Source organism: Choloepus didactylus, chromosome 2 (assembly GCF_015220235.1).
Source record: "Choloepus didactylus isolate mChoDid1 chromosome 2, mChoDid1.pri, whole genome shotgun sequence".
Lineage (NCBI taxonomy): Eukaryota > Metazoa > Chordata > Mammalia > Pilosa > Megalonychidae > Choloepus > Choloepus didactylus.
In genome coordinates, this window is record NC_051308.1 from 246,673,572 (window position 1) to 246,699,052 (window position 25,481).

General features: G+C 62.2%; 1 protein-coding gene across 1 annotated transcript; it reads left to right on the forward strand.

The window, feature by feature from the left end:
• Positions 1-155: 155 nt before the first annotated feature.
• On the forward strand, positions 156-23,911 carry LOC119514835 (4'-phosphopantetheine phosphatase-like). Its single transcript, XM_037810550.1, has 29 exons — positions 156-1,095; positions 1,483-1,729; positions 1,895-2,234; positions 2,703-2,887; positions 3,172-3,282; positions 4,861-5,021; positions 5,645-5,701; positions 6,425-6,606; positions 6,862-7,250; positions 7,434-7,613; positions 7,793-8,003; positions 8,449-8,773; positions 9,424-9,439; positions 10,092-10,277; positions 10,529-10,621; positions 10,990-11,143; positions 11,861-12,042; positions 12,715-12,796; positions 13,506-13,606; positions 18,050-18,205; positions 18,905-19,017; positions 19,097-19,184; positions 19,773-19,924; positions 20,908-20,963; positions 21,155-21,203; positions 21,520-21,625; positions 22,292-22,392; positions 22,603-22,671; positions 23,381-23,911. Exons 4-29 carry the CDS (start codon positions 2,750-2,752, stop codon positions 23,592-23,594), a joined length of 3,672 nt encoding a protein of 1,223 aa, XP_037666478.1. The 5' UTR covers positions 156-1,095; positions 1,483-1,729; positions 1,895-2,234; positions 2,703-2,749; the 3' UTR covers positions 23,595-23,911.
• The last annotated feature ends 1,570 nt before the right edge of the window (positions 23,912-25,481 follow it).

A 25,481-nucleotide genomic window follows, 5' to 3' on the forward strand; every position in this document is an offset into this window, starting at 1 on the left:
TGTGTGCATGGGTGTGTGTGTGGGGTTGTGCATGCATATATGTGTGGCCGTGTGCCTGTGCATGTATGTGTACATGTGTGTGCATGCATGTGATCATATGTGTGTGTGCATGGTGTTAGTACGTAGGAGCATCTGTGCCGGTGTGCACACTAACAGGTGGGGACAATGGAGGGGGTGGCAGAGTAGGAGCCGGCACCCGGGAGGAGACACGGGGACAGAGGACAGGGGTTGGAGGCAGCTCAGCCATGGGGCAGTGGCATCAGCCTCTGGGCAACGTGCCCACAGCCCCCAGCAGGAGGAGGGAGACACCAGGCTGACGGGCAGGGGGTCCCCGAGGCTCCCGGGGGTCTGCCCGCCTGGGGCGTCCGAGGGCAGCGAGGGGAGGAGGGAGCTGGAGTCCTGCCCCCTGCGCTCTGAGCGCCGGAAGGAGGATGAGCCCCCGGTAAGGAGGGCGGACACGGGAAAGGACCTGGTTTCCTCCTAAATAAATTGGGGTGCTTGGAGCAGGGGCCCCAAGGATTCCACAGGCTCAGAGAAGTGTCTTTGGTCTTGTTTGTCCATTGATGACCTGCTGTGCTCTGAGATATTCTGGGTTGCAAGGTCTCCCAGTGGAGCAAAGAGGGGGTCACAGGGGAATTCCGAGGCCCCCCACATCACCCAAGGGCCTCCAGCTCCTGCTCCTTTGCCTCAGGGATGGAGAGCTGCTGCCCCGATGCCTCACACCAAGGTGTGGGCTGTGTTGGGGTTGCTTTCCCTGCCTGGGGCTGCAGTGCTAGCGCCGGTCACCAGGGGCGGCAACTTCATCTTCCAGCTGTGCAGAGGAGTTTTGTGGAGCCACAGGAGCCAGGGAAGGGTCTCCCAGGGGTCTTTCAGGCCATCCCCCTGCCTCAGACTTGCACCTCTTGTTATTAGCACCCAGTTCCACGATCTGAGCCGGTCAGAGGCGTGTGGGGCCGGTTATGCTCTCATTTGTTCCCGCAGTGTCGGGGCCCCAAGCCCTCTCCTGTGCCCGGTGGCAGGTTAGGCCCTGGCTGCAGCGCTCAGAACCACAGCATGATCCCAGCCCCCAGGAGCTCATAGCCCGGAGGGGGACAGGTAAAAGCACAGAAACACTCCTAGAAAAGGCAAAGAGCACGTGCTCCAGTGAAAACAAAGCGGGGTCCTGCCAGGGCGGGCTGGGGGCCACCAGGTGGGAGGAGCCCACAGCCTCACTGTGAGGTGACGTCTCAGCTGGGAGCACAATGACTGGGGGGAGCACGGGGGACAGTGTGCAGAGAGAAGGCACAGCTGTGCAGACGGGGGCAGAGGGGAGCGTGGCCAGAGGGGACGTGAGGAAGGCAGACGTGCGGCTGGAGCAGCTCGGGAGGGAGGAGGGAGGGGTGGGGGGGCCTCCACACCAGGAGAGGTTCCAGCTGGCGATTAGCGTGGGACCACATCACCCCAAAACTTAATGTCCGACAACATCCCTTCATTGTCTCCCAGGTTCTGAGGCCCAGGACTGCGGGAAAGGCTTGGCTGGGGCTGCGGCCTCAAGGTCCCCCCAGGCTGGGCTGTGACTTCAATGGCCGCTCGACTGGGGAGGATCTGCTCCCGTCCACCCCGGGGCTACGGCAGGACCCAGTGTGGACGGAGGCCCTGAGCTCCTTCCTGCCGCCCGGACCCTCCCTGGGCCTTTGCCACATGGGCCTCGGCAGAGAGGAAACTGCAGCTTGGCAGCTTGATCCCAAGAGTGAGGGGGGGAGAGAGAGAGAGAGAGAGAGAGAGGAAAAGGGGAGGGAGAGGGAGGGAGGGAGAGAGAAGGAGGGGGAGGGGAGGGGGTAAAGGAGGGGGAGGGGGAGTCCTCAGAAGACAGCACCGACCTGGGTTCAAAGACTTCTTTAACTGCATCTTGGAGGTGACATTGCATCGGTCCCTTCACTTCCGCCATATTCTATTATCTGGAAGTGAATTGCTCGGTCAGTGCACACCCAAGGGGCATGGATTCCACAAGGACGCGCACCCCAGGGGGAAGGGAGCCTGGGGAGGCCCTTGGAGCAGCCCAGCACGGTGGCTAAGGAGAGGCCCTCGGACCTGACTGTCAATGGAATGGGGAGCCCTGGAGGGCTGACACCCGAGGGTGACAGCGTCTGGTTTACATGGAATCTCAAGCCCCTCCTGGTGTGGACTGAGGAATGAAGCCTGGGAGGGTCATGACTTTCCCCGGATCACACCCCACGGCTCAGCCCTGATGTGAGGTGGGTTCCCTGCTCCTCCCACTCCTGGCAATTCTCCCTTCTCTAAGCTTGTGCACCTGCCAGAGGCCACACCAGCCCTCGAGTTTCATAGGAATTATTGCGCGTGCACCTCCTTCTTGGGAAGGAGAAGCTACAACGGTCCCCTCGAGCAGGAGGGTGACCTGGGAGGCCCTGAGAGGCACCATGACGTCTTCCGGGTCACAGAACTGGTTGAAGACCGGGCCTGAGCCCAGCTCCACCTCCCAGTGGTGTCCTGAGTTCCCCAGGCCTTGGGGGGCAGCATGGAGGGCTGTGTGGGTGACACCGTGTACAGTCAGGGGACAACATGGGGGAGGAGGTGAGCAGTCAATAGCAGAGGGGGTTGGGGAGAGCTTTATCCGGGGAGGGGGCACAGGAAGTGACCTCACTTCCTTGGAGACACAGCCCCACAGAACACGGAACCCCAGTAACCAGGCACCCGCATTCCAGAGACGGCCCCGACAGCTCATTCGAGCACAGACACTGGAGAGGAGAAGATGTTCTCGTGCTGCCTCCCGCTGTCTCGAGGCCGGAGACCCCAGAAAGGCCAGGGCGAGGGTCTCATCTCCCGCTGCAGGCGCTGGCTCAGCCCTCGCCCTGGCAGGATCTGGCCGTTCAGGCAAAGGAGGACAAAGGTAACCCAGGGCCCCGGATGCGGGAGGCGGGCCAGGCCGACCCGGGGATCCTGCCTGGGCAGCCCCAGCACCCCAGGGTGGGTGTGTGACGGGAGGGGCAGGGGCGGGCCAGGCCATAGGAAGGAGCAGGGGGTCAGGGTGGACCCTGGTTCCCAACCAGGTCACGGCTGGGAGGGCGGGATGGGGGGAGCTGGGGGTGGCGTCCACCTGCCCAGGTGCTGACCGAGAGCCGTGGAGCTGTCCCCTCCTGTCCCCCAGCGCGGCTCATGGTCTTGTCTTCACAGAGCTCCAGAGAAGAGACCTGCAGGGAGCTGGATGACGGGGAGTACGACACCCCAGCCGTGGTCACGGGGCCAGAGGGCCACACCCCCAACAGGGGCCAGAGCAGGATGGAGGTGAGACGGGGTCAGCGGGGCCACACCCAGCTCCCAGGACAGGAGGGGGCTCCGGGACCCAGCCTTCCCGGGCTGCCTCCCAGGGTCCTTCCGAGGGACTCCCCTGTGAGACCCCCACTCCCACTCCCAGAGGGATCCGGATGCCGCCCCCGACTCCCCATGAAGCCCCGGCTTCCCCAGGGGCAGTGTTTGCTGGAATATAGGGATCCCGACTCCGGTGAGCCCACGGAGCCTGTGCTTGTGATGCTGCCCTGGTTGTTTCATCTACCTGCGCCCAGGTGCTCTCTGCACCAAGGGGTCCCCCTGCAGTCAGCTAGATGTCCCCCCACACCTTCCCAATCTTTCACCACCCTGAGGCTTCCAGGTGTGTGTTTACCCAAAACGAGGTGGGAGTGATTATCCTATAACACAGTTATCCTCTCATACATGTGTCTCTGCCACTTGCCGTCTCACGGGGCTCACCGCAACCCTCCAGGTCAGGCGACAGGGCTGTCGTGTTCCCGAGGGTAGGCCAGACCCTCAGAGGTTCAGGCTCTCAGGGCCTCGGGCCTCGATGTGGCTCCTTCCTGTTGCCCTTCCCACAGGGCTGCAGGGGACACCATGTCCCCTGAACATCCTAATGTTCCCGCCCCCCCAGGATAGACCCCAGGACAGGACGGTCAGGCCGCAGGTGATGCACGTGGAGAGTGTGAACGGCTGGGGCCAGTTCCCTGAAGCAGCCGAGGGTCCCACAGCAGGCGCGGATGGGCTGCTCCCCGCCACCCGCCGACCACGTGTCTGCTCTGCTTTGCCAACTGTTGTCCTCTGGTGTCAGCCAGGCCCATAAAATCTCACTGTTGTTTTAATTTGCACTTGCCTCACTGAGAAATGGGTCCACATTTCAGTTGGTTAAAGGCCATACAGAATTTCTCTTCTCTGAGTAATCAGCTTGTGTCCTGTGACATCCTGGGACTGTCTCCCACCCTGGAATCTCCAGGCATTTGCCTCTTGATGGGATCTGGGTCACTGGAGCCTCAGGTTCTCAAATGTCCCTATGATACAAAAGAGAGAAGAGGACACAGACGGCTCTGAAATCAGATGTGGGATCAGGGCAGGTCTCCCCGTGCACTGTCGCTACCCAGGAGGAGAAGGGGGCTCCAGGAGAAGCCCCTCCGTGCCAGGGCCGGACCCAGCCTCAGGGAGCACGGAGGGCACATCTCACAGCCAGAGCGTGGGACGGTCCTGGGTGTGACCCGGGTCCCAGCAGCCACAGGCCCTCGCTAAGCCTTTGCTTTCTCCTCTCTAGAATGGGGTGGATTTGTGGGGACTCAGGGCACGATGCTCGTGTTACAGGCTGTTTGTAAGGGAGGTGCTGTTATTACTCAGGTAACAAATTAACCTGAAGGTAGTAACACTGAAAACATGGTCCCAGCATAATTTCTTCCTGTAAGCCGAGTCTTTCTTCTGCTAGAGACACCCGTGTCCTCCCTCCTGCCACACTCCCTGAGGACTTGGGGTTTCGGGGTCAGAGCTCCTGCCTGGAGCCTCCTGGTGTCCTTGTGGAGCCACTGACCCCGGATCCCTCTTTCTCCAACGCAGTATGATAACGGGACGGCCGGGGTTGTAGAGGACACTGGCCTGGAGCCGACCATCAGCAGGGCCAGCAGGTATGAAGAGCCAGGCCAGTGCCTGGTGCCCGCCCTCCAGGCCAGGGAGTGCCCCTCCACCCTCCAGCGGGTGACGGGTCAGCTGGTCACCAGGTCAGTGAGCTGCCCCTCTGCACCCCGATTCAGCCAGCCCTCGCTGGGGTCTTGGGGTGTCCCTTCACCTTTCTGAGCCTCAGGGGGGCTCGTCCAAGGGGTGGGGTTAGAGGACACATGTCACAGGGTTAGTGTGAGGACTGAAGGGGATGGGTTGTGGGAAGGGCTCATCCAGGCCTGGCTCTGCATGACGAGCAGCTGGAGGTGCTGGGCTTGGTCCCACTTAAACCTCTCCTCTCCCCCTGGAGAAGCACCTGGCTCAGCCCTCACCTGCCCGGGGCCCTGGACTCACCCACGGTCCCGTTGGTAAAGATGGTTGGAGATTCCATCCTGGAGGGCCCCATCGGGGGTGTAGTCAGAGTGGGGATGGATGGGGGCCAGAGATATACCCCAGACCCACTCTACATCCAGGAAGGTGCCCATGGGGCTCAGCGAACAATCAGGTTTTGTGCCTATTATTGTCAGGACATTGCTAAACTTGGAATAAATGGGGGACTAAAGCAGCAATATACCCCCTCTTCCTCGGCTTCCATCCCTTTGGGGGTGTCAGACAGCCACCCACGACCTCAGGGCCAGGGAGGGAGCAAAGCACGTCACAGGTGACGTCCTCTTGTCCCCTCTAGGCGGGGACTCCTGTACCAACACGTCGAGTGTGTCCACCGCCGGGACCAGCTGGACATGTGAGTGGTCTCTGGGTGAAGAACGAGGGGCTCCTTCCTCCAGAGTCGAGTGGGAAATGTGGGTGGGGGCAGTATGAGGGAGGAGCAGGTCACCTGCCTGGGTCCCCCACAGCGGATGAGTCCTACCTTCCTTCCGTCACCCCATCGTGGTCGACCTGCCCCCCTTTCTCTCCTCCAACATAAGATCCAGGGTCCCAGGCTGGGAGGTGGTGAGCACCCTGCTCCCCCATCTGCCTGGGTCCTCAGTCGTGGGTGCTGAGCTGCAGGCATGGGGGGGAAGGCTGTGCCCCTGGGGCCAGGAGGACGGTGTCAGAGGGATGAGACCACCTCAGGCTCAGAGTTAAGGCAGCGCTTGGCGCACGAGCTTCAGGTTGAGGTGCAGTGAGGGCCCTGGGAAGGCAGGGGTGGGGACCCCCATCCACCAGCTGTGTAGGGGGCCCCCACGGTAGCAAGCACAGGGCAGTGAGCAGAGAAGAGCCCGCCCCTCCCTGCCCTGCTGGGGCCCAGATTCCCGAGGGAAGGGGCAGGGGCGGCAGACACGCACGTGAGGGTTCCCTGAAGGAGGGCACGTTTGCTGGGACGATAGATCGCGTGCCCCTGCGATTGATCATCTGCGTCAGGCCCCCGGCCGGTGACAGGATGGCCACTTCCAAGACTCCCAGGGAGGGGTTGGGGGGGACGTGAGGCCAGGCCGCTGACCTGCTGCCCGTGCCCCTCCCCCAGCGCCATTGTCTCCATCTGTGTCCTCTGGAGGGACCAGGCCGCGGGGAACTTCCCTCAGCCCCCGCCGTCCCCTGGCCTCGAGGTGCTGGTGGGCTACAGGAGAGACACCATCCGATGGAAGCTGCTGCACTGGGCCCATCTCTCCTGTGCCCACCTGGAGTCCACAGAGGCTGCGCCAGAGGGTAAGAGGACTGGGGTGGGAGCCTGTGAGGTGCGGGGAGGACACGGGGGCAGCCCCAGGGAGAAGCCTGCAGGGCTGGTGTTGGGCCAGGAGCAGAGAGGAACCTCAGACCAGTCATCTGCTGGACCTCCCTCTGGGAAGGGCTCCTGGATTGGGAATCAGGGGTTCGGCATTCACAGGTAGTGGGATAAGTTCTGACTTTGGAGCAGTCCCTGGGGAGGCTGTCACGATGGTGAATTTTTTCCATCTCTTGCAGCTCTGGCCCCACCTGCTCCACCAGCTCAACCTCTAGTTCTGCCACCTGCACCAGAGCAAGCAAGATCTGTAGAGCTGGAGCCCCCTCCAGGGTGTGCCCAAGCTCTGGAGCTGGGTCCAGGTGCACGGTCAGCTCGGGAGACAATTGTAGAGGTGGCACCGATGCCGTCAGCAGCTGTGAATCTGGAGGCAGCTGCAGAGCTGGAGCCCGTGACAAGTCCACGGCCAGCACCTGCCCTGGATGCATGGCCAGTCCCCGCTCGGGCAGGGAGCCCTCGCTCAGGGAGAGCGTCTCCATCCCAGCACGTGGCAGCCGGTGGGCCCAAGCCTGACCTCTCTCCTGAGAGGGTGTTGTTTATCTTTATGTTTGCTTTTTTCTTTATGTTTTATGTTTTACATGGTTTTCTTTATTTTGAATATTTAAAGTATTGTTAGCATTAAATTTTGTTGTTGTTGTCACCCTTTTGAAGTGTGCGTATCAGTATCTTGGGTACATTACCATGCTGTGCAAACATCATCAGTCTCTTCCAGAACATTCTTTACCCCAATCAGGAACCCCACCCCACTCGGCAGTCACCCCCATTCTCGCCTCCTCCGGGCCCGGGAGCCCCGGATCTGCCCCTGTCTCGTGTGTCCCTGTGCCCCCGGCCCGGTGCTGAGCGCATGGAGGGGCTTAGGTCCTGGTGCAGAGTCGGGCTCGGGCAGGGAGCCATTGTCCTCACTTCGGAGACTGGGCAGCGAGGCCCCGGGAGTGTGAGGGATTCGAGCAAAATGTCCCGGCTGGAAGTTCGGGGACCAGGGACGGGCACACGGACCAGGGCTCACGGCAGGGCCAGGCACCTGCAGCCTGAACCCCTCACCGTGGCCGGGACCCTCCGCCTTCTGCCCCGGGGAAAGTGCTCAGCCCCTCACACCTTACCTGGTTCTGACAGAGTCGGTCCAGGAGGTGGACACGGCCTTGTGGACAGTCCAGTCATGGCCAGTCCCGAGGGGATGGCTCAGGGCATCCCTGCGGCGTCCTGGATGTTGTCACCATGGTGACCCCACCAAATGGGGCAGAGGACACCCAGGAGGATGGGCAACGGGTGGGTGGAGATCCTGGCTCCCCTGAGGGGGAGAGAGGAGTGTGCACCGTGTGTGCAGGTCCGAGAAGGACCAGGGAGGGAGGCTGTGGGGGGAGCATGGAAGGATCTGGGGAAATCTTCAAGACGCATGAAGAAACTGGGAGCCTCATCTCTGGTGAGAGGAAGCTATGGCCATACCATGGAGCTGCAAATGTTTTAAATCATATTTTTAATTGTGGAATATAACATATACCCTGTACATTGAACCAGGCAAGACTATACGGTAGGCCCCGTTTCTCTGTCGTCCTTCTCAGCTCTGTGTGCCGAGGCCCACCCAGCCATCCTGGAAGTTGCTGCCGTTTGTCTCCTCTGTCTCCCAGCTCAGTCCATGCAGTCCGAGCCCTTTGCCTTGGGCCCGGCACCTGCCTGAGCTCCCCGGGGAGGTTTCCTTCCCAGGCGGGGCTGCCCCTAGGGCTTTGGGGGTCCCGGCCCCTCCCTGGGCCTGTGCTGACAGGGGCTCTGAGTCTCTCCCGAGGTTGGTTTGGGAGTCAGCACCGCTGGGGCCTGGCTGGGGGGTACACAGGGTCCACGCCAACACCCTCCCCCAACAGGTCCCCCCAATTCTGTTTCCCAGGACACCAAGCAGGACCACGAGCCCCCCTACGAGGTGTCAGTGCAGGAGGAGGTGACCGCCCGCCTGCACTTCGTCAAGTTTGAGAACACCTACATCGAGGCCTGCCTGGACTTCATCAAGGACCACCTGGTCAACACGGAGACCACCGTCATCCAGGCCACGGGGGGCGGTGCCTACAAGTTCAAGGACCTCATCGAGGAGAAGCTGCGGCTCAAGTGGGTGTGCCGGAGTGGGTGGGCAAGAGGCAGCATGTCCACGCTGGGGGGCTCCGGAGGCTGAGGGGGCCTGGGGACCTGGGGGGCTCTGGGAGTGCAGGTGGCTGGGAGGGTTCAGAAGGCCAGGGGTTGGGGAGTTCTGGAAGCTGAGGGGGTTCTGGAGACCGGGGTAATGTAGGGCTTGGGGTTGGGGCCGCTCTTGGGTCCCGGCTCTCTTGGCGTTGTGCCTGGCTAAGACCACAGCGTGGCCTCGGGTGGCCGTGGGGAGCAGCTGGGCTGGGTCTAGGGCTGCGGGCTGAGCCCGAAGAGTCTTCTGTTGCCTGAACTCCAGGAAGGGTGGCTGGGGGCGGGAGGAAGGGGTGGCCTGGGCCTGGGCCTGCTCAGGTGATGTGCTCTGAGGTGCCTTCCTGGCCCCACCGTGGGGCTGCTGAGGCTGGGACAGACAGGAGTGGCCTGTATGGAGGCCGTGGGGCTGCACCCAGCCCAGCCGGGAGGTGGAGGCGCGGCCCTGGATGGGAGCAGGAGACCTCGGTCGGCCGTGCCCGGGGCAGCACCGCTGAGAGCGACTTCGGGTGGACTCCCCTCTCATGCGGGGCGGGTCCTGCCGGCTGGGGCTGGGGCGTCTGAGGGGCCGGGCTGCTTCCTCCCAGAGTCTCCAAGGAGGACGTGATGACCTGCGGTCGCGGTTACTACTTCTAGGGGGAGAGGCGGCCGGTAGCCGAGCCCTCAGCTCTCGGGGCTGCTCAAGGGGTACCGGCGGCGGGGGCTCTTTCCCGGAGGCGAGGGCGAGGCGGAGGACGTGGCCGGGGTCCTCGGCGGGAGGCGTGCAAGGTATGGAGGGCGGTGATAGGGACAAGACACTCTTCATCCAGTAGGAGTATGCGCCAAAGAGATTTATTCAGGGGTGATTACAGGTTATATAGGCTGGTAAGAAGGGCAGGGCTGGAAAAGAGGTGAAGTAGCCTTAAATGGCAATATTGAAGGGATAGGGGCTAGGATTGGTTCTGAGAGAACGCCGGAACCGTTGCAGCGGGGCGGGGGTTGTTCTGGCCACGGTGCATGCGCGCTGGTGGTGGCAGGAGTGGCCTTGGCACCAGGGAGTGAGTGGGTAAGATAAGGAAGTGGGGAAAGGGCAGTTGGGAGAAAGGCGGTTTCCTCCGGCAAGCCTCCCCTGCCAGTGGCAATTTGGGTGAGGAAAAGGGAGCTGCCTTGACTTCGCTCCCCAGGCTCGGGGGGGCTGCAGAGGGCACTCACGCCCGTACCTACTACCCTCCCCAGGGGGGGATCAGGTCCCCTGGCCCAGGCCTGGCAAGCCGAGGTACAAGCTCAGTCACCCGCAATGACCTGCCTCATAAAGGGCTGCAACTTTGTGCTGAAGAACATCCCACAGGAGGCGTTTGTGTGCCAGAAGGGCTCCGACCCCGAGTTCCGCTTCCAGACCAGTCACCCCGACATCTTCCCGTACCTCCTGGTCAGCATCGGCGCCGGCGTCTCCATCGTGAAGGTGAGCCCTGTGACTAAGCGAACGGGTGGCGAGTGGCTCAGCCCATGTGCATGGAGCGCGCTGTCTGTCGGAGCCGCAGTGGGGCCAGGGCCCGGGGATCCGGGGCCAGCGTGGAGAGGAGCTCCGTCCTCGCAAGGCTGCAGCCCAGGCCACACTCGCTCGCACCTCTGAGCTGCTGCCCCCCTGGGCGACCTGCCAGGCTGGGGGCAAGGACCTGCCAGCTGAGGCGCCACCCTCTGCCCACTTCCCAGGTGGAGACTGAGGATGCGTTCGAGTGGGTCGGCGGCAGCTCCATTGGTGGCGGAACCTTCTGGGGACTTGGGGCCCTGCTGACCAAAACCAAGGTACCCACAGCCCACTGGGTATCCAGCTCCGTTACGCCTCTCCCCAGTCCCTCGGGAAAGGAGCGGTGGCCCGGCCGTCTGAGATGTGCCGTTGGCCAGCATTAATGTAAAGGCCCCTTTCTGGCCTTTCTTCTGACTGTTTACTGGTCCCTGGGCCCAGCAGGTGCTGAGTTTGTGTGAGGACGGGTATGGTGGCCAGTCCGGAGCTTCCCATGGTGGGTGGACCCTGCTCCGCCTGCCTCTTGCTGCCTTCGGCCCCAGGCGACCGGAGGCCCCGAGCGCCCAGCCCCCAGCTCGAGTCCTCAGGCGGGTGGGCTTGGGCTCCAGGCTCAGGGGCACCTCACTGGCTTTCACCCGCTCATCCGTAGAAGTTTGATGAGCTGCTGCAGCTGGCCTCCCGGGGCCAGCACACCACTGTGGACATGCTGGTGCAGGACATCTACGGCGGCGCCCACCACACGCTCGGGCTGGGCGGCAACCTCATCGCCAGCAGCTTCGGAAAGTCCGCCACGGCCGACACAGGTACCCCCGCCTGCGCCCACCCCTGGGCTGCCACTCAGGAGGGACGCAGGGCGGGCTGCACCCCGAAGGGCCTCCTGCTTCCCTCGGCTCCTTTCTCCCGAGCGTCTCCGCGGGTGCTCTGCAGGCTGCCTTCCCGGAGGAGGCGGGCTCTCGCAGGCTAAACCCTCCTCGCCCACTCCCGCCCCACAGGGGCACAGCTTTCACCTTGCGCAGGTGACGCTCTGTGGTCAGAAGTTCAGTAAGGGGGTCCAGTAAGTGTGAGTTAGGAAAACGATTTTAACAAAATTTTTTTATCCCTTGAAAACAAAGGCTGACCCATGTAGGAGTGCTGCAAATCACATGCACACACACACCCTCGCACACTCACACACACAGCTCACCTGCACACACATACCTCACACCTACGCACACTTCACACATGCACTGACTTGCTCACACACCTCACACATTCACATCACCTCCACATACGCACGTGCACCTCACACACTCACACAAGCTCACGTGCACCTCACACATTCGTGGACCTCACACGTGCGCACACACATTTCACAGACATGCACCTCACACACCTCACGGACACACACCTCACACACACACACTCCTGCGCACACGCGTCTGCCCTCCCTCAGTCCCGCCCTCCTGCCCTCTGCCCCTCGCTCTCCCCGTGCTCCCGTCACACCTGCCCTGCTCCCCGGGTAACTCTCCCGTGTCTCCCAGAGTTCTCCAAAGAGGACATGGCCAAGAGCCTGCTGCACATGATCAGCAACGACATCGGGCAGCTCGCCTGCCTCTACGCCAGGCTCCACCACCTGGACAGAGTCTACTTCGGGGGCTTCTTCATCCGGGGCCACCCCGTCACCATGCGCACCATCACCTACAGCATCAACTTCTTCTCCAAGGTACCGCCGGCACCCTCTCTGCCGCCGTGGGCCCGGTCTCCTCGCTCCCTCACGTGGGCCTTCAGCACACGCAGAGGCAGCCATGCGCCCACGGGACCCGGAGCGGACCAGGGGGCCTGCTATGCGCGGAGCCAGGACCAGGGCCGCTCACAGTGCCCGGGCCAGCGGGAGGCCAGGCAGGCCACGAGGAGCCAGCGCCCCCAGCCGGCCTTTCCCATCCTCCTGCCCTTCCCTTCTGGCTGGTTCCCGCATCCTGCATTTGGGGGCCCCTGGGCCTCTGAGTTTGAACTTGTTCCCAGTGAGGAGCATTCAGGGGCTCTGTCAGTGCCCACCAGCTTCAAACTGAGCTTTGAGGCACCTGCGTCAGGGTGGGAGATGTGCTGAGACGACACGCACACAAGAGAATCCAATGCCAGGGAAGCTGGATTTGCAAAGTAGATGAGTTGAGTGGTTATTACTTTTCTGGAAGAAGTAATTTTCTCATGAGAATGTTCATCCTCGGGTTTCTTCAAACTTCAGGCTTCGCGTCTGCTCTGAGATGCAGTCCCGTTGTCAAGTCTGTGTGGACAGCTTCCCTGGAAGTTCCCACCCGGGAGGGCGGGGTCCACCCGTGCCCCTCGATTTAAGCTGGCTTGGCCCTCGAGGCTACATGTGGGTTTTTGGCCGTGGCAGGGAGAAGTCCAGGCTCTGTTCCTGAGGCACGAAGGCTACCTGGGGGCCATCGGAGCATTCCTGAAAGGAGCCGAGCAAGACAGTGAGTGGAGTGGGCCGTGGCTCCTGAGCACGCCGTGCCCTGCCGGGAAACGCTGTCCTGCGTGTCGGGCGAGGCGGGGAGGGGAGAGCAAGGCCACAGGCAGCCTTCAGGGTGGACGTGTGGGCCCTTCCCTCCGCCCTCCCGCTTCGAGTCCTGCACTGGCTCTCCTGGGGCCTGGGCCCCTCCTGGCCATGGAAGGGGACATGCCAGCCTCGGCCGGGCTTCTCCTGAGGGGCCTCGGGAGGGTGGGTGACGAGGGCTGCATACAGGGCCGCTGGCGTGCAGTTTCCAGCCACCCCCTCGCCGCCCCAGCAGATGTGCTGCCCTGTTGTTGTCTTTTAAGGCCCATTTGAAGGTACTTGGACGTGCTGCTGCCCCAGAAAGCTCAGGGCGGTCTGCTAGAGGTTGGCAGCAACATGAAAAAATAATAGCATAACAGAATAATAACAAACGAAAAAAAACAGGGAAGAAACAATCCAGCTCACTTGGCATTGCAGACACCCTCAGGCTTGTCCCCTTTTTCAAGTGTGGTCAGGCCGACCCTGGGGGTGTCCTAAGGGTGTCCAGGGGCACCGTGCTGTCCCCAGGCTGACTGTGGTGTGTCCTGGGGGTGTCGGGGTGCACCACCCCCAGGCTGACTGCTGAGGGGTATCTGGACATGTCATGCTGTCCCCAGGCTGACGGAGGTGACCTGGTCTCACTCTTCCAGATCCCAACCAGTATAGCTGGGGAGAAAACTACGCGGGCAGCTCCGGCCTGATGAGCCCGGCCCCCGAGCTCTGCCCGGTGCAGAGGGCAAGGAGCGGCACGGTGAGTGGGTCTGTGGGGGCACTGCCTTCCTCGGGGCCTCTCCTGGGTTCTTGGGGACAGCCCCAAGTCACTGTGGCCGGGGTTAAAGGGGCTTGACAATACGGACTCTTAACAAACCCAGCCATGGGCTTCACCTCACTCAAGGGCAGAAGAAAGCCGCTGTGGTCTGCTTGCCTGCACCCCTCATTTAGGGCTTTCTTAAGGTTTCAAACTGCAGAGACCGTGCTGCCCAGCCCCCTCCTCGCAGGGAGGACACTGAAGTTCAAGGAGTCAGGCAGCAGCAGGTTTAGTGCCTGGAGCCACAGCCCCGACCTGGGCAACCCCCCCCCCCAACTTCTCTTGCTGTGGGTTTCCTGGCGGCCATAAAGCATATGCACAGCCCGCTCTGCCACAGGGTCAGGACTCATTCCTCAAGTCTCCATTCTAGGGGGCTGCTCGTTTTGCTAATGCTGCCGCTATGCAAGACACCAGAAATGGACTGGCTTTTATAAAGGGGATTCATTAGGTCTCAAATGTGTAGTTCTGAGGTCATAGAAGTGTCCAGACCAAGGCATCAACAAGAGGACACCTTCACTGCAGAACAGCTGATGGCGTCTGGACCACCTCTGTCAGCTGGGAAGGCATGTGGCTGGCGTCTGCCGGTCCTTTGTTCTCAGGTTGTGTTTCAAAGTGGCTTTCTCCAAAATGTCTCTGGGCTTCTTTCACTCCTCTCTCTCAGCTCCTGCGCATCCTTGCTTCTTTCTCCAAGGGCACTTCTCTCTAAGCATCTGGGGGTCTTCTCTTAGCTTCTCTAGGGAAAACTATTAGCTAAGCATCTCCAAGTGACCTTCTGTCCGCATCTCCAAGCATCTCCAAGCATCAGCAAGCATCTGGGTCTGTGTTGGCTCTTAGCTTCTTTCTTAAATACTCCAGCGAACTAATCAAAAGCTGCCCTGAATGGACAGGGCCACGCCACCATGGAAATAATTCAATCAGAAGTTCCACCCTAATCAACAGACCAACCCACAAGATTGCATTAAAGAATATGTTTTTTTGGGAGACATAATATATCCAAACCAGCACATTCCACCCCGTTCTTTCTAAATGCAGAAGTACGTTCATTCCATTACAGTATAAATAAGTAAGTACAAAGTCCTAACATTCACCCCTGGCTGTGGACCTGTGCAACTCAGAACAAGTTATCTGCTTCCAACGTGCAAAGAGGGACAGTCCTGAGATAAACGTTCCCACTGTCATAGGGGAAGACTGGAAAGAAAACAGGGTTCAAAGGTTTGAAACAGTTCTGAAAACCCAAAGTCTAGGGAGTCATTTATTGAATGACGTTCTGTCCTCCGGGCTTGAGAAAGCGGGAGTCCAACCCTTTCCAAAGGCTTATGCCGCAGCTCTTTTCTCTCCAAATTCTGGGGTGAGTCCTCCAACATGTCCACACATTGGGGAGACCACCTTCTTCTCGGCCCCTCCTCCTCAAACACTGGAGTGCCACCCAGATTCTTCCATCTCCAGGGCACAGGCTCACCTGTCTGAACAGTGGGGTGGTGGCCAGGCTCTCCCCAATCCCAGAGGAATGTGCTTCACCCTATCTGCGGCCTGGGATGGTAGCTCTCTTCCTGAGCTTCTAAGTGGAAGGCCCGCCCTCTGCCTCCAGTTCAAACCCACCCTTTCCACATGTGTGGGTTGCTCTGCTCTCCTTGCCCAAGATTTCTTGGCTTCTATGGTTTTATCTTCTCTGAAGAAATTTTCCCTTCAATCTGTCCCTTTTAGTCCAGATTGGCAGTGGTTGTGTTTATAAAGATCTCACAAAAAGTTTGTTGGCTTGGCATGCAGCTTACAGAGGTCAAAACCATCAGACAATAGGAGTTTCCACAAATCCTTTCTGGATAACTCCATTTCCAATCCTGGCTTGTACTGAAATGGCAGTTGGGTTCCAGGTTTCATTAAATCCTCACATGTGGCTGTAGCCTCTGGGGTTTCTCTTTCTGGAAGCCCAGAGTTTTCCATCAATTTCTGGTTTCTTTGTACCCAAGAGTTCAGTTCTTAGCCTATCTTTTTCCTCTTGCATTTTGCTTTAAGCTACAAGGGGAAGCCAGGCTGCATTTTCCACTTTTAGTTTGGAAATCTCTCCAGCTAAGTATCCCAGCTTGCACTTTCAAGTTCTGCCTTCCATCCAACACCAGGACCCAATGTTGCAAATTCTCTGCCACTTTAAAACCAGGATCACCTTTCTTCCAGTTTGCAGTGATACATTCAACATTTCTAAGGCCTCATCAGAAGTATCTTTAGAGTCCGTATTTCTACCAACAGTCTCTTCAAAACAATTTAGGCCTTTTCTCTCAAGCTCCTCACAATTCTTCCAGAATCTTCTCCTTATCCATTTAAAAAGCTGTTCCAACATGTTTGGGATTTGCAAACTCAGCAGCACGCCACTTCTCTGGTAACAAAATCAGTTCTGGCTTTTTAATGCTGTCGTTATGCAAAGTACCAGAAATGGATGGGCTTTTATAAAGAGGATTTATTAGGTTTCACATTCACAGTTCTAAGGCCATAAAGGTGTCCAAACTAAGGCATCAGCAAGAGGCCGCCTTCACTGAAGGAAGGCCGGTGGTGTCCAGAACACCCCTGTCAGCTGGGAGGCACACGGCTGGCGTCTGCTGGTTCTTGGCTCCTGGGTTGTGTTTCAAAATGGCTTTCTCCAGAATGTCTCTGGGCTTCTGTCTCTCTTAGCTTCTCTCAGCTCTCTGCTCGGTTCTCCCAGGGCGTCTCTAAGTGTCTGGGGGTCCTCTCTTAGCTTCTCCGGGGCGCACGCTGGGCTTCATCCCTTAGCTCAGCAATCTTACAGCGTCCTTCCGTCCGCATGTCCAGGCACCTCCGCGTGTCAGCATCAGCAGCTGTCTGGGTCTGGGTCGGCTCTTAGCTTCTCTCAAACACTCCAGTGAGCTAATCAAGACACGCCCTGAAGGGGTGGGTCCACACCGCCACGGAGATCATTCAGTCAGGGTTTCCACCCTGATCAGCAGACTCGTCAGTCTGCCTCCACAATATTGCATTGAAGAATGTGGCTTTTCTGGGGGACATGATATATCCAAACCAGCAGAGCGGGGCCCACGTCGCCAGCACAGAGAGGGGTCCCTGCTCCGCGGCACGGAGAGCGAGGGATGCCAACCTGCGCTCACAACTGCCCGGGCACAGCCAGATGCCCCTGGGTGGCCTGTGCCTGCCCAGGGCCATCTCCCCACTCAGGCCAGTGTCCCCACACACCCGTTTCACAGCCAGTTGCCAACAACACGTCCTGCACGGTGCACTACACTTGTGACTCAGTAAGAAGCTGTGGAAATTATGCACGTGGACTGGAATCGTTAGGGAGGCTGGTTTGGGGATAGGAGAGTGGAAGGCAGACAGCACTAGTGGGAGTAGCCAGGGTCGGAGCGGCCCTCGCCTCTCGGGGGTCACGCCTCTAGGCACGTGGGCTCCTGATGGTGCCAAGCCCAGATGCCTGGCAGAGTGGGCCAGCCCCAGGTGTAGGAGGCGGGGGCTCCCTCCTGGGCGCCGCTCTCCCCACTTGGTGCGGTTAATAGTTGGTGCCCAGTGCCAAGGGCAGGTTTAACCTTTCCCAACATGAGATAAAAATAGCCAGTGGGGCGCGTCACCACCCACCTGAAGGACACTCCCGGGCTGCATGTTGCTCGGCGCTGCCGTCACAGTGTCTGTGCATAAGGCGGAACTGGCTCACACGAGCACAGAGCAGGATTTGGGAAGAGGGTGGGGAACAGTGCCAGAGAGGGCAGGTGGAGGCAGGTGCCGTCTACAGAGGGGGCTTGTAAGGGCTTCGTGGGGAACTGACCCGGGCGAGAACGAAGGACCTGTCGGGCAGCTAGTGGGAGGCGCACGCTCCGAGTCCGAGCTGGGCAGGCCTCCAGGGCAGGCGGTCGAGGTCGGAGAGGCAGGTGCCGGGTACAGGGTAGGGCGAGGCAGGCGTTTAGAAGTTGCTCCGGCCCCGCAGGCGCAGGCTTGGTGGGGGCCGGTGGGGGCGGCAGCAGGGCTTGGTGGTGTGTCCCAGGGTGACGGCCGAGGAAGTGGGTGCGTGGGCAGACTCGCACTCCGTCAGAGAAAGACCTGCCGGAGAAACCAAGTCCGAAGTCCAAGGTTTTTGGCTCTAGCAGCTGGGCAAACAGAAGGAGGAAGAGCAGGTTTAGAGAAGAGAATTGAGGTCGGTTGTTGGCATCTCAGCTCCAGGCGTGTGTGAGACATTCACGCAGGGACATCACACGCGTGTGTGTGGCTCAGAGGTGTCAGAGGCAGCGGCTGCCAGTTCTCCTGGCACATCTTCTGCTCTGACCTCTGCCACCGTGATGGAGAAGAGCTGACTCTGAAACTTGCAGAAAAAGGTTTTGATCTTTCCAAAACTGAAGCAGGCGGCCTTTCTTACCACCTTCTCCGCACGCGCAGTTTGACTTGCTGGAGATGGACCGGCTGGAGCGGCCGCTGGTGAACCTGCCCCTCCTCCTGGACCCCACCTCCTACGTCCCCGACACCGTGGACCTGACTGACGACGCCCTGGCCCGCAAGTACTGGCTGACGTGCTTCGAGGAGGCGCTCGACGGGGTGAGGCTGGGGGCCGAGGCTTCGTGGAAGAGAGCGTGTCCACAGGGAGAAAAGAGGAAGCAAAGTTGCTTGATTTCCCTGAAGCGCTTCCAGGCCGTGGGCCTAGTTTAGGGGTCCCGGGTGGTAGAGCCAGGGAGCCGGGACCACCTGCTCTGAAAGCCAGCTGACGCGCCCTTGCGCGTGGGAAGGGCAGTCTCTGTTTCTCGGATGAAAAGACGACTCGGAGTAGTTGTTGGGTCTGCGAGTTAGGATGAGATGGTAAGGAGGCACATCTTTTACATGGATACCAAGTAATGTGGCTAGTTACTCTATTTTTTCAAAAAGCAGGTGGTTCGATAGACTTTTTTTGTGACTGTGTTGAGGTGTAACGAAGCACGCTTGGGTTTGTGGGAACCCGGGCTCTTCTGAAGCCTTGGGCTCCCTGCTCCGGGACTGGGCCACAGCTCCTGGGTTCTGTGGGCAGGAGCCACGGCCTGTGGCCTTTTCCGGGTCTGGGGACTGCAGCCTGTGAAAGCACAATTCCGGTCCTTAGGGAGAGGTGAACCGTGACAAGTGCTGGGGTCGGAGCTTAGCCTGGGTGTCTCCGGCTCCCCTGGGCTCAGGGCCATCCCCCCGCTGTGCAGCCCGGGGGTCCGCTGTCCCGGATGAGCCCATCCGCCCCGGCCGGGCTGCGCCCCCGCTGACCTCCTGCTGCCCTAGGTCGTGAAGCGCGCCGTGGCCAGCCAGCCGGATGCGGCCGACGCCGCCGAGCGAGCAGAGAAGTTCCGCCAGAAGTACTGGAGCAAGCTGCAGACGCTGAGGCAGCAGCCCTTGTGAGTGCCCCGCGGCCCCCGGCCCCACTCCGGGTTCTGCTCGGGACCCTCCCGCAGCCTGACGTGCTCCCGCCCGCAGCGCCTACGGGACCCTGACGGTGCGCAGCCTGCTGGACACCCGGGAGCACTGCCTCAACGAGTTCAGCTTCCCGGACCCCTACTCCAAAGTGAGCCCCCCGGCGCTCCCGAGGGCAGCAAGCGGCACGGCCGGCGACAGGCCGAGCCGGGAAGCCGCCAAGCTAGGGGCCCTCTTGGTTGTTGGCGTCTCCCCCGAGACCCCACAGGGGTGCCATGCAGGGGCCTGTTAGGGTCGGGGGCACGGGAGGGGCGCCAGGCAGACAGGGCCGTTGTGGGGCCTCGGGGACGCCTGCGGTTCTCCCGAGGGGGGCGTCACGGTGCCTCAGTTCCTGTGGAGCAGATGGAGGGGGGGGGAGCCCTCAGCCCGCCTGCGGCTCATTGCTCGCCTGGCAGCATCCCAGCCCCCCCACATCTCTTGACGGCCCCACAGGGGAGTCGGAACCGTGGAGGGGGATTCGGGGACTGGCTGAGCTGCAGTCGGAGGGGGCTGGGGCCACAGGGTTGGGGTCTTCAGGACTGTGGGGGTGGGTTTGGGGACTGGCTGGACCACGGAGAGGGCTTCAGAGACTGAGCAGCGGCAGGGGGCTGTTGGCACCGCAGGGTGGGGTCAGGGCCGCAGGGGTGGTCTGGGGACTGGCTGGGCAGGGGTAAGGGGGTGTCTTCACTCTGTCCCCCAGGTCAAGCAGAAGGAGAACGGCGCGGCGCTGAAGTGTTTCCAGAGCGTTGTCCGCTCCCTGGACTCACTGCGCTGGGAGGACAGGCAGCTGGCCCTGGTGACAGGGCTCCTAGCGGGCAATGTCTTCGACTGGGGGGCGAAAGCCGTCTCCGAGTAGGTGCTGGCTGTGCCCACGGCCCTTCACCCTCTTAACTCCACGTGGGCTGGCCCCTCCGTGGCCCCGCTTTGACCTGAGTGGGGGGCAGGAAGGGGACTGGGGGCTGCTCTGGGCTCTGCCTGAACCTCGGCCTCGGGGAGGTGCGAGCTCGGCAGGCAGCCCCCGGCGGGCGGTGGTGGCCATGCCACCCTCGTCCGCCCCCTGGGGCATCGTGGAGCCCCTCGGGAGCCGGGCCCAGCTCTTTCAGCACGACTCGCAGCGCAGCCGTGTGGCAGGACCGTGGGTGTGGATTCGAAACTTAGGGCTGAAAGTTTCGGTGGCAAAAATCCAAATTCCCGTTTACGGTATGTAACATTTTCTGGGGGAGAAGAAGCCCTTTGCCAGAAGGCTCTCGGGTCTCTCCGGGGAGGGGTGCTCTTTGCTGAGGCCCGAGGAGTGGCGCTCTGGGCCCTGCTGGGTGCGGGGAGCAGGCCACACAGGGCTTCCCACTGCTTCCTGGGCCCTGGGCCCAGCTCCGGCCCAGCCGGGGGTCGGAAGGTTTCCGGAACCGAGCACTGTGGCTCTAGGGGGCCGTTGTCCCCTCCACCCTAAATCGGCCGTTTCTCCTGGGAATGAGCCCGTTGGGGGCAACATGGCGTGGCAGCTTCGAGGTGCACTCTCCCACCCTGCCATGTTTGGCTGCTTCTTCCACATGTCCATCTGCCCATCCGTCTGTCCTGCCCTCGTGGGTGCGCTGGCCCAGCGGCGGTCCCCCACCAGTGGAGGGCTGTCCCCGGGAACCTTCTCGAGGAGATTGTGTGACCTGGTTACAGGGACGCAGTGTGGTGTTCTTTCCGAACCCCTGCTCGGTGGCCTCCGCGCCGTCAGCACGTCCAGGGTGCACTCGCTCAGCCTTGGCGGTGCGTCAGGCGGCACTCCCATGCCAGGTGGGGCAGTCTGGAGTCTTGTTTCTTTGACTCTTCTCTTCTTCTCTACGCAGCGTTCTAGAATCGGATCCCCAGTTTGGATTTGAGGAAGCTAAGGGGAAATTACAAGGTACGGTCCCTGAGGCCCTGGGGGTCTCTGAGCCCTTCGGGGGGAGGGGGTGGCTAGCAGGCAGCCGTGTCATCCGAACGTGGGGCAGGCGAGGGGCGGTTCCTTCACGGAAGGGACATAGATGGCTCCTGTCTGCGCTGTCGCCTGGGCCGTGCAGCCAGGCTCACCAGGCCGCCGTCTTTCTCCCGCAGAGCGCCCCTGGCTCGTGGACTCCTACAACGAGTGGCTTCAGAGGCTGAAGGTACGTGGGGCTTGTCCTGCTCTGCCCCCAGGGGCCCAGGCAGACGGGTAGCGCTAGGAGTCGAGGCGCGTGGGGGGCGGCGGGTGGCCCAGGGTGGCGGGAGGCAGGGCCTTCTCTCGGAGCCGGGCCGCTCCTCCCTGAGCCACGGAGCCGGCTTAGCACAGCCCACCGGCCCTGCGGAGCGCTCAGGTGTTGGGTCAGGGGGCCCGGGGGACGCCGAGGGCCTCGTGGGCCCGGGGAGGGGGCGGCCAGGCGTGCGGCTGAAGCTCTTGGACTCACCTGTTCCCGACTGAACATCCTGGTTTTGTCTTTCAGGGGCCCCCCTCATAAATGTGCCTTAATTTTCGCAGATAACAGTGGAATAGACGTCATTTTGGGAGTCTTCCCCTTTGTCAGGGAGCTACTCTTTAGAGGGACTGAGGTGAGTGACGAGGATGGTGTGTGGTGGGAGCCCCCGGGGTGTCTCCTGGTTCAGTGGGGTCTGCTTGCTCCTGGGCTGGCGGCAGAGAGCAGAACCCCTCGCCCCCCGCAGGTAGGTGAGGGGAGCCGAGGGGCGGGGCCGGAGCAGGGCAGGCGGACGCCGAGGAGACACCCCGGGCCTGCCCTGCCCTAGAGCAGGCAGCCCCCAGCCTCCCCCAGCCTCCCCCAGCCTTCCCGAGCCTTCCGGACCCTAACCCAGCTTCCCCCAGTCTTCCCCACACCCCCAGCCTCCCCACCCCAGCCCCAGCCCTTACCCAGCCTCCCCCAGCAGGCCTCCCCTGTCTGGTGGCCCTCAGCCTCCCCAACCCGAACCCGGGCTTCCCCCCATGCTCCCCCAGCCTGGCCGCCTCTCTCTGGGCTGTGGGATCGAGCACCCGGCACTTGACTCCGTGTCAGGAAAGCACAGTGCTCTCGGGGGTTACTTTCGTCCTGACCACACAGCAGGGGGTCCCCAAGGGCAGCCAGGAGGCAGGCGGGGGCCTGGGCCAGTCCCAGGGAGAGCTGCGTCTCGCCGTTCCGCAGCACTGGGCCCTCCACGAGTGTGGGATGGACGCGGGGTCGGCCCAGAGCCCCTGATGAGTTGGTCCCTGCCACTCTCCGGCCGCAGGTGATCCTGGCGTGCAACTCGGGCCCCGCCCTGAATGACGTGACCCACAGCGAGTCCCTCATCGTGGCAGAGCGCATCGCGGCCATGGACCCCCTCGTCCAGTGAGCCTCGGGGGCCGTGGGCAGGGCGGAGGAGGGGCAGGGGTGACCCCATCACCCAGTGTGTTCTGCTGGCCAGGTGGGCGGGTGGGGGCTGCAGGGGGAGGTGGGAGGGGCTGAGGCCGGCAGAGATGGTTCCCTGCCGTGGGACGGACGGGGTGGCAGAGGCTGTGACCCCTGCCCTCGCGGGCTCCACGTACTTTGTTTTCCCAGCTCTGCGCTCCGAGAAGGGCGTCTGCTGCTGGTGCAGACAGGCTCCAGCTCCCCATGCCTGGACCTCAGGTAACTGGTGCCTGGGCACCCTCCCAGCCCCCCGCTGACCCCTGACCCTGGAGCTCGCTAGCTCCAGCCCAGCACTCCCCAGCAGGTCCAGTGTCCCTCCTCCCCTCTGGCCTGGGTCCGGAGGAGGGTGGGCTCAGGAGCTGGGCAGTTGGATTGCAGGAGGGGTCAGGTACCTCTGCAGCCCCCTGGGGCTCTGGTGGGCAGCCCCCACCTGTGGGTCTGGGGGCCACTCAGGACCAGCCGTGGTGCCCATGAAGCCGCAGACTCTGCGCTGTCGTGAGGGCTCAGGACGAGTGACCCTGCCTGGGTGACGCAGTGTGTGGGTGGGTGGGTGGGTGCTTTCCTCCCCGATGGTTCTAGAGCGTAGGGAGCCCACCAGCTCAGCGACAGCTCATCCCTGCTAGCAGGAGGTCTGTGTTTTGGGGATCTTTAGCATCTGAGCTTTTATTCAGGGCTCCCCCGTGTTTTCCGGTCTCACTGCTGACTGATGAGGAAGGACAGTGAAAAGCTCCGGGGCACAGAGCAGGGGCGTTAAACAGCCCTGTTCCTGTTAAGGCAGTTTCCAAAGGGAGCTGCTGCCCACCGGACCTCCCCCCTGAGGCCCCCAAGGCCGTGGGCTGGGGGCAGCCGCCGTGGGTCCCCCGTGCTGAGAGGGAGGCTGCCCCACCTCGCCACCCTGCGACCCTCCTCACGGCCCCTTCCCCCGAAGCCGCCTGGACCAGGGGCTGGCCGAGCTGGTGCGGGAGCGCGGCACTGACCTGGTGGTCATCGAGGGCATGGGCCGCGCCGTCCACACCAACTACCACGCCGCGCTGCGCTGCGAGAGCCTCAAGCTGGCCGTCGTCAAGAACCCCTGGCTGGCCGACCGGCTCGGCGGCCGCCTCTTCAGCGTCATCTTCAAGTACGAGGTCCCGGCCGAGTGACGGCGCCGGCCACCCCAGGCCCCAGGGACAGCTGCTCGGCCCCCCGAGCCCGGGTCTCCGTCGTTCCGTCGTGCTCCTGCGCCCCCGGGTGCCCGCGTCGCCCTCAGAAGCAGAGGCCCCTGCTTGCCGGCCGCCATGCTGTGGGGACGCGGCCCTCACCCCGCACAGCGCTCGTGCTGGCGTGTGCCTGGCTGCTGAATGGCCTTTTATATATATATATATATATATATAAAAATACGTGCGTTTATGTCCTCAACGGAGGACACCTGCAGCTCGGGGTTCAACACCAAATAGAGTTTTTTCGGAGGGTAGCACCAGCTCCGTCTCTGCATCTGCTGTTTTGTCCCGGAACAGCCACGGGGTGTCCAGGAGGGGCTCTGCCCTCCCCCTCCCTGCAGGAGTGTCTTTGCTGCCAGTTGCTTCTGGAACTCTCTTAGCCGCCGAGCACTCAGCTTTCCCTCCCCCTCCACCACTCCCAGCCCCCGTGTGGCGGCGGTCCCCGGGCTGGGGTCTCGGGTGCAGCCCCCACACCCACCCCCTGCTGGCTCAGCTCCCTCGCCCCGCCTCCCCCTGCCCAGCCGGCCTGTTGGGACGGGGACGGCCCCTGCCTGGGAGCTGCCGAGAGGCGGCAGTGGTGGCGGGTGCTTGTCGGGGGCACCCTGTGGGCCCTGTGCTCCAGTGGCCAGGCCGCCATGGCCCTTGCTGTGGTGCCAGAGCCTGCCCTGAGGTGGGCGCCGGGACATCCTGCTCGGTGCTGGAGGTTCCCCACTGTTCCTGGGCTTGGGCAGGGAGGTTCACCCCCAGCTGGACCGATGACCCCAGGCTGTAGACACGAGATCAGTCGGAGAGAGCTCAGCTGGGGGGCGGCAGGTGGGGGCTGGGTGAGGCCTGGAGCACAGACTCATCACCCGGGAGAACCGAGGGCCCAGACTGCAGGAGTCCTGTGTCCCCCGAGCAGCTGCCCGGGGTCCGAGGAGGCCTCTCCCTCACCCGGGGGCAGAAGAACCTAGAAAGGGGCCGCATCCCCAGGGCCCAGCCTCTTTCGGCGCCTGTGCCCATCCTTGGACAGCAGCGGTGACCGCCCTGCCCACCTTTGCCCTTCTCTGGGACCCCCAGGCACTCATCCTCCTGTGGGTCTGAGGGGCCTGGGGCCCCCCAAATGGCCTTGATCAGCGACCCGGGCCTCTGCACTAGCCCTTGCCTTGCGAGCGCCCAGCCCTTGGGTGTCAGCCGTGGCTGGTTCTCATGCTGCCCTGTGGAGACAGCACCTTCGTCTCATGTCAGGGACTGCCATAGACCCCTGAGGACACGGCTGGGTGGGGGCCCACCCATGTTCCCGGCTCTAGCTGGGTAGGAGAGTGTACTGGGACCAGCCAGCAGCATGATAGCCTCACCGTGACGCCTCCGAGTGGAGCTGCGAGAGGGCCCAGCACCCACTGCAGGACCCACGAGGCCAGGGCCAGGCCTGGTGCCCGAACCAACCCCAGGGCAGCTGGCTCGGGGGTGGGGATTGGTGCAGAGCGGCTGTCGGGGGCAGCTGGAGCCAGCAGGGACAGGGCCGCAGTCGGTGCCCCGGCCCCCCCGGGTGGGCAGGTCAGGCCCATGGGGGTCGGCCAGGGGCCCCCCACCCTGGCTCCAGCTGCTTCCCTCTGTGTTGCTCCAAGGGCCGGGGCCCACAGCTGCCCCCAGCCTGGCTCCCCGCTGAGCCCTCGGGTCAGGGGTCATGCCCTGGTGCCTTGCGTAGACTGACCAGGGAAGGTGGGTGGGGGGCAGGGCTGTGACACCCATGCTGGGGGGTGCGTTTGTTGGTGCCGAGGACACGGTGCTTTGCTCAGCTGGGTGGGCTGGGGGTGCAGGGACACCACAGCAACACCCCAGGACGTGGAC

What these genes read in the sequence shown, in the direction of transcription:
- LOC119514835 (XM_037810550.1), top strand. Translation starts at nt 2,750, where the DNA reads ATGTTCTCGTGCTGCCTCCCGCTGTCTCGAGGCCGGAGACCCCAGAAA. An exon ending in GCATCAACTTCTTCTCCAAG is followed by an intron (nt 12,043 to 12,714) that starts GTACCGCCGGCA and finishes TGGCCGTGGCAG; the next exon opens with GGAGAAGTCCAGGCTCTGTT. An exon ending in AGAGGGCAAGGAGCGGCACG is followed by an intron (nt 13,607 to 18,049) that starts GTGAGTGGGTCT and finishes CCGCACGCGCAG; the next exon opens with TTTGACTTGCTGGAGATGGA.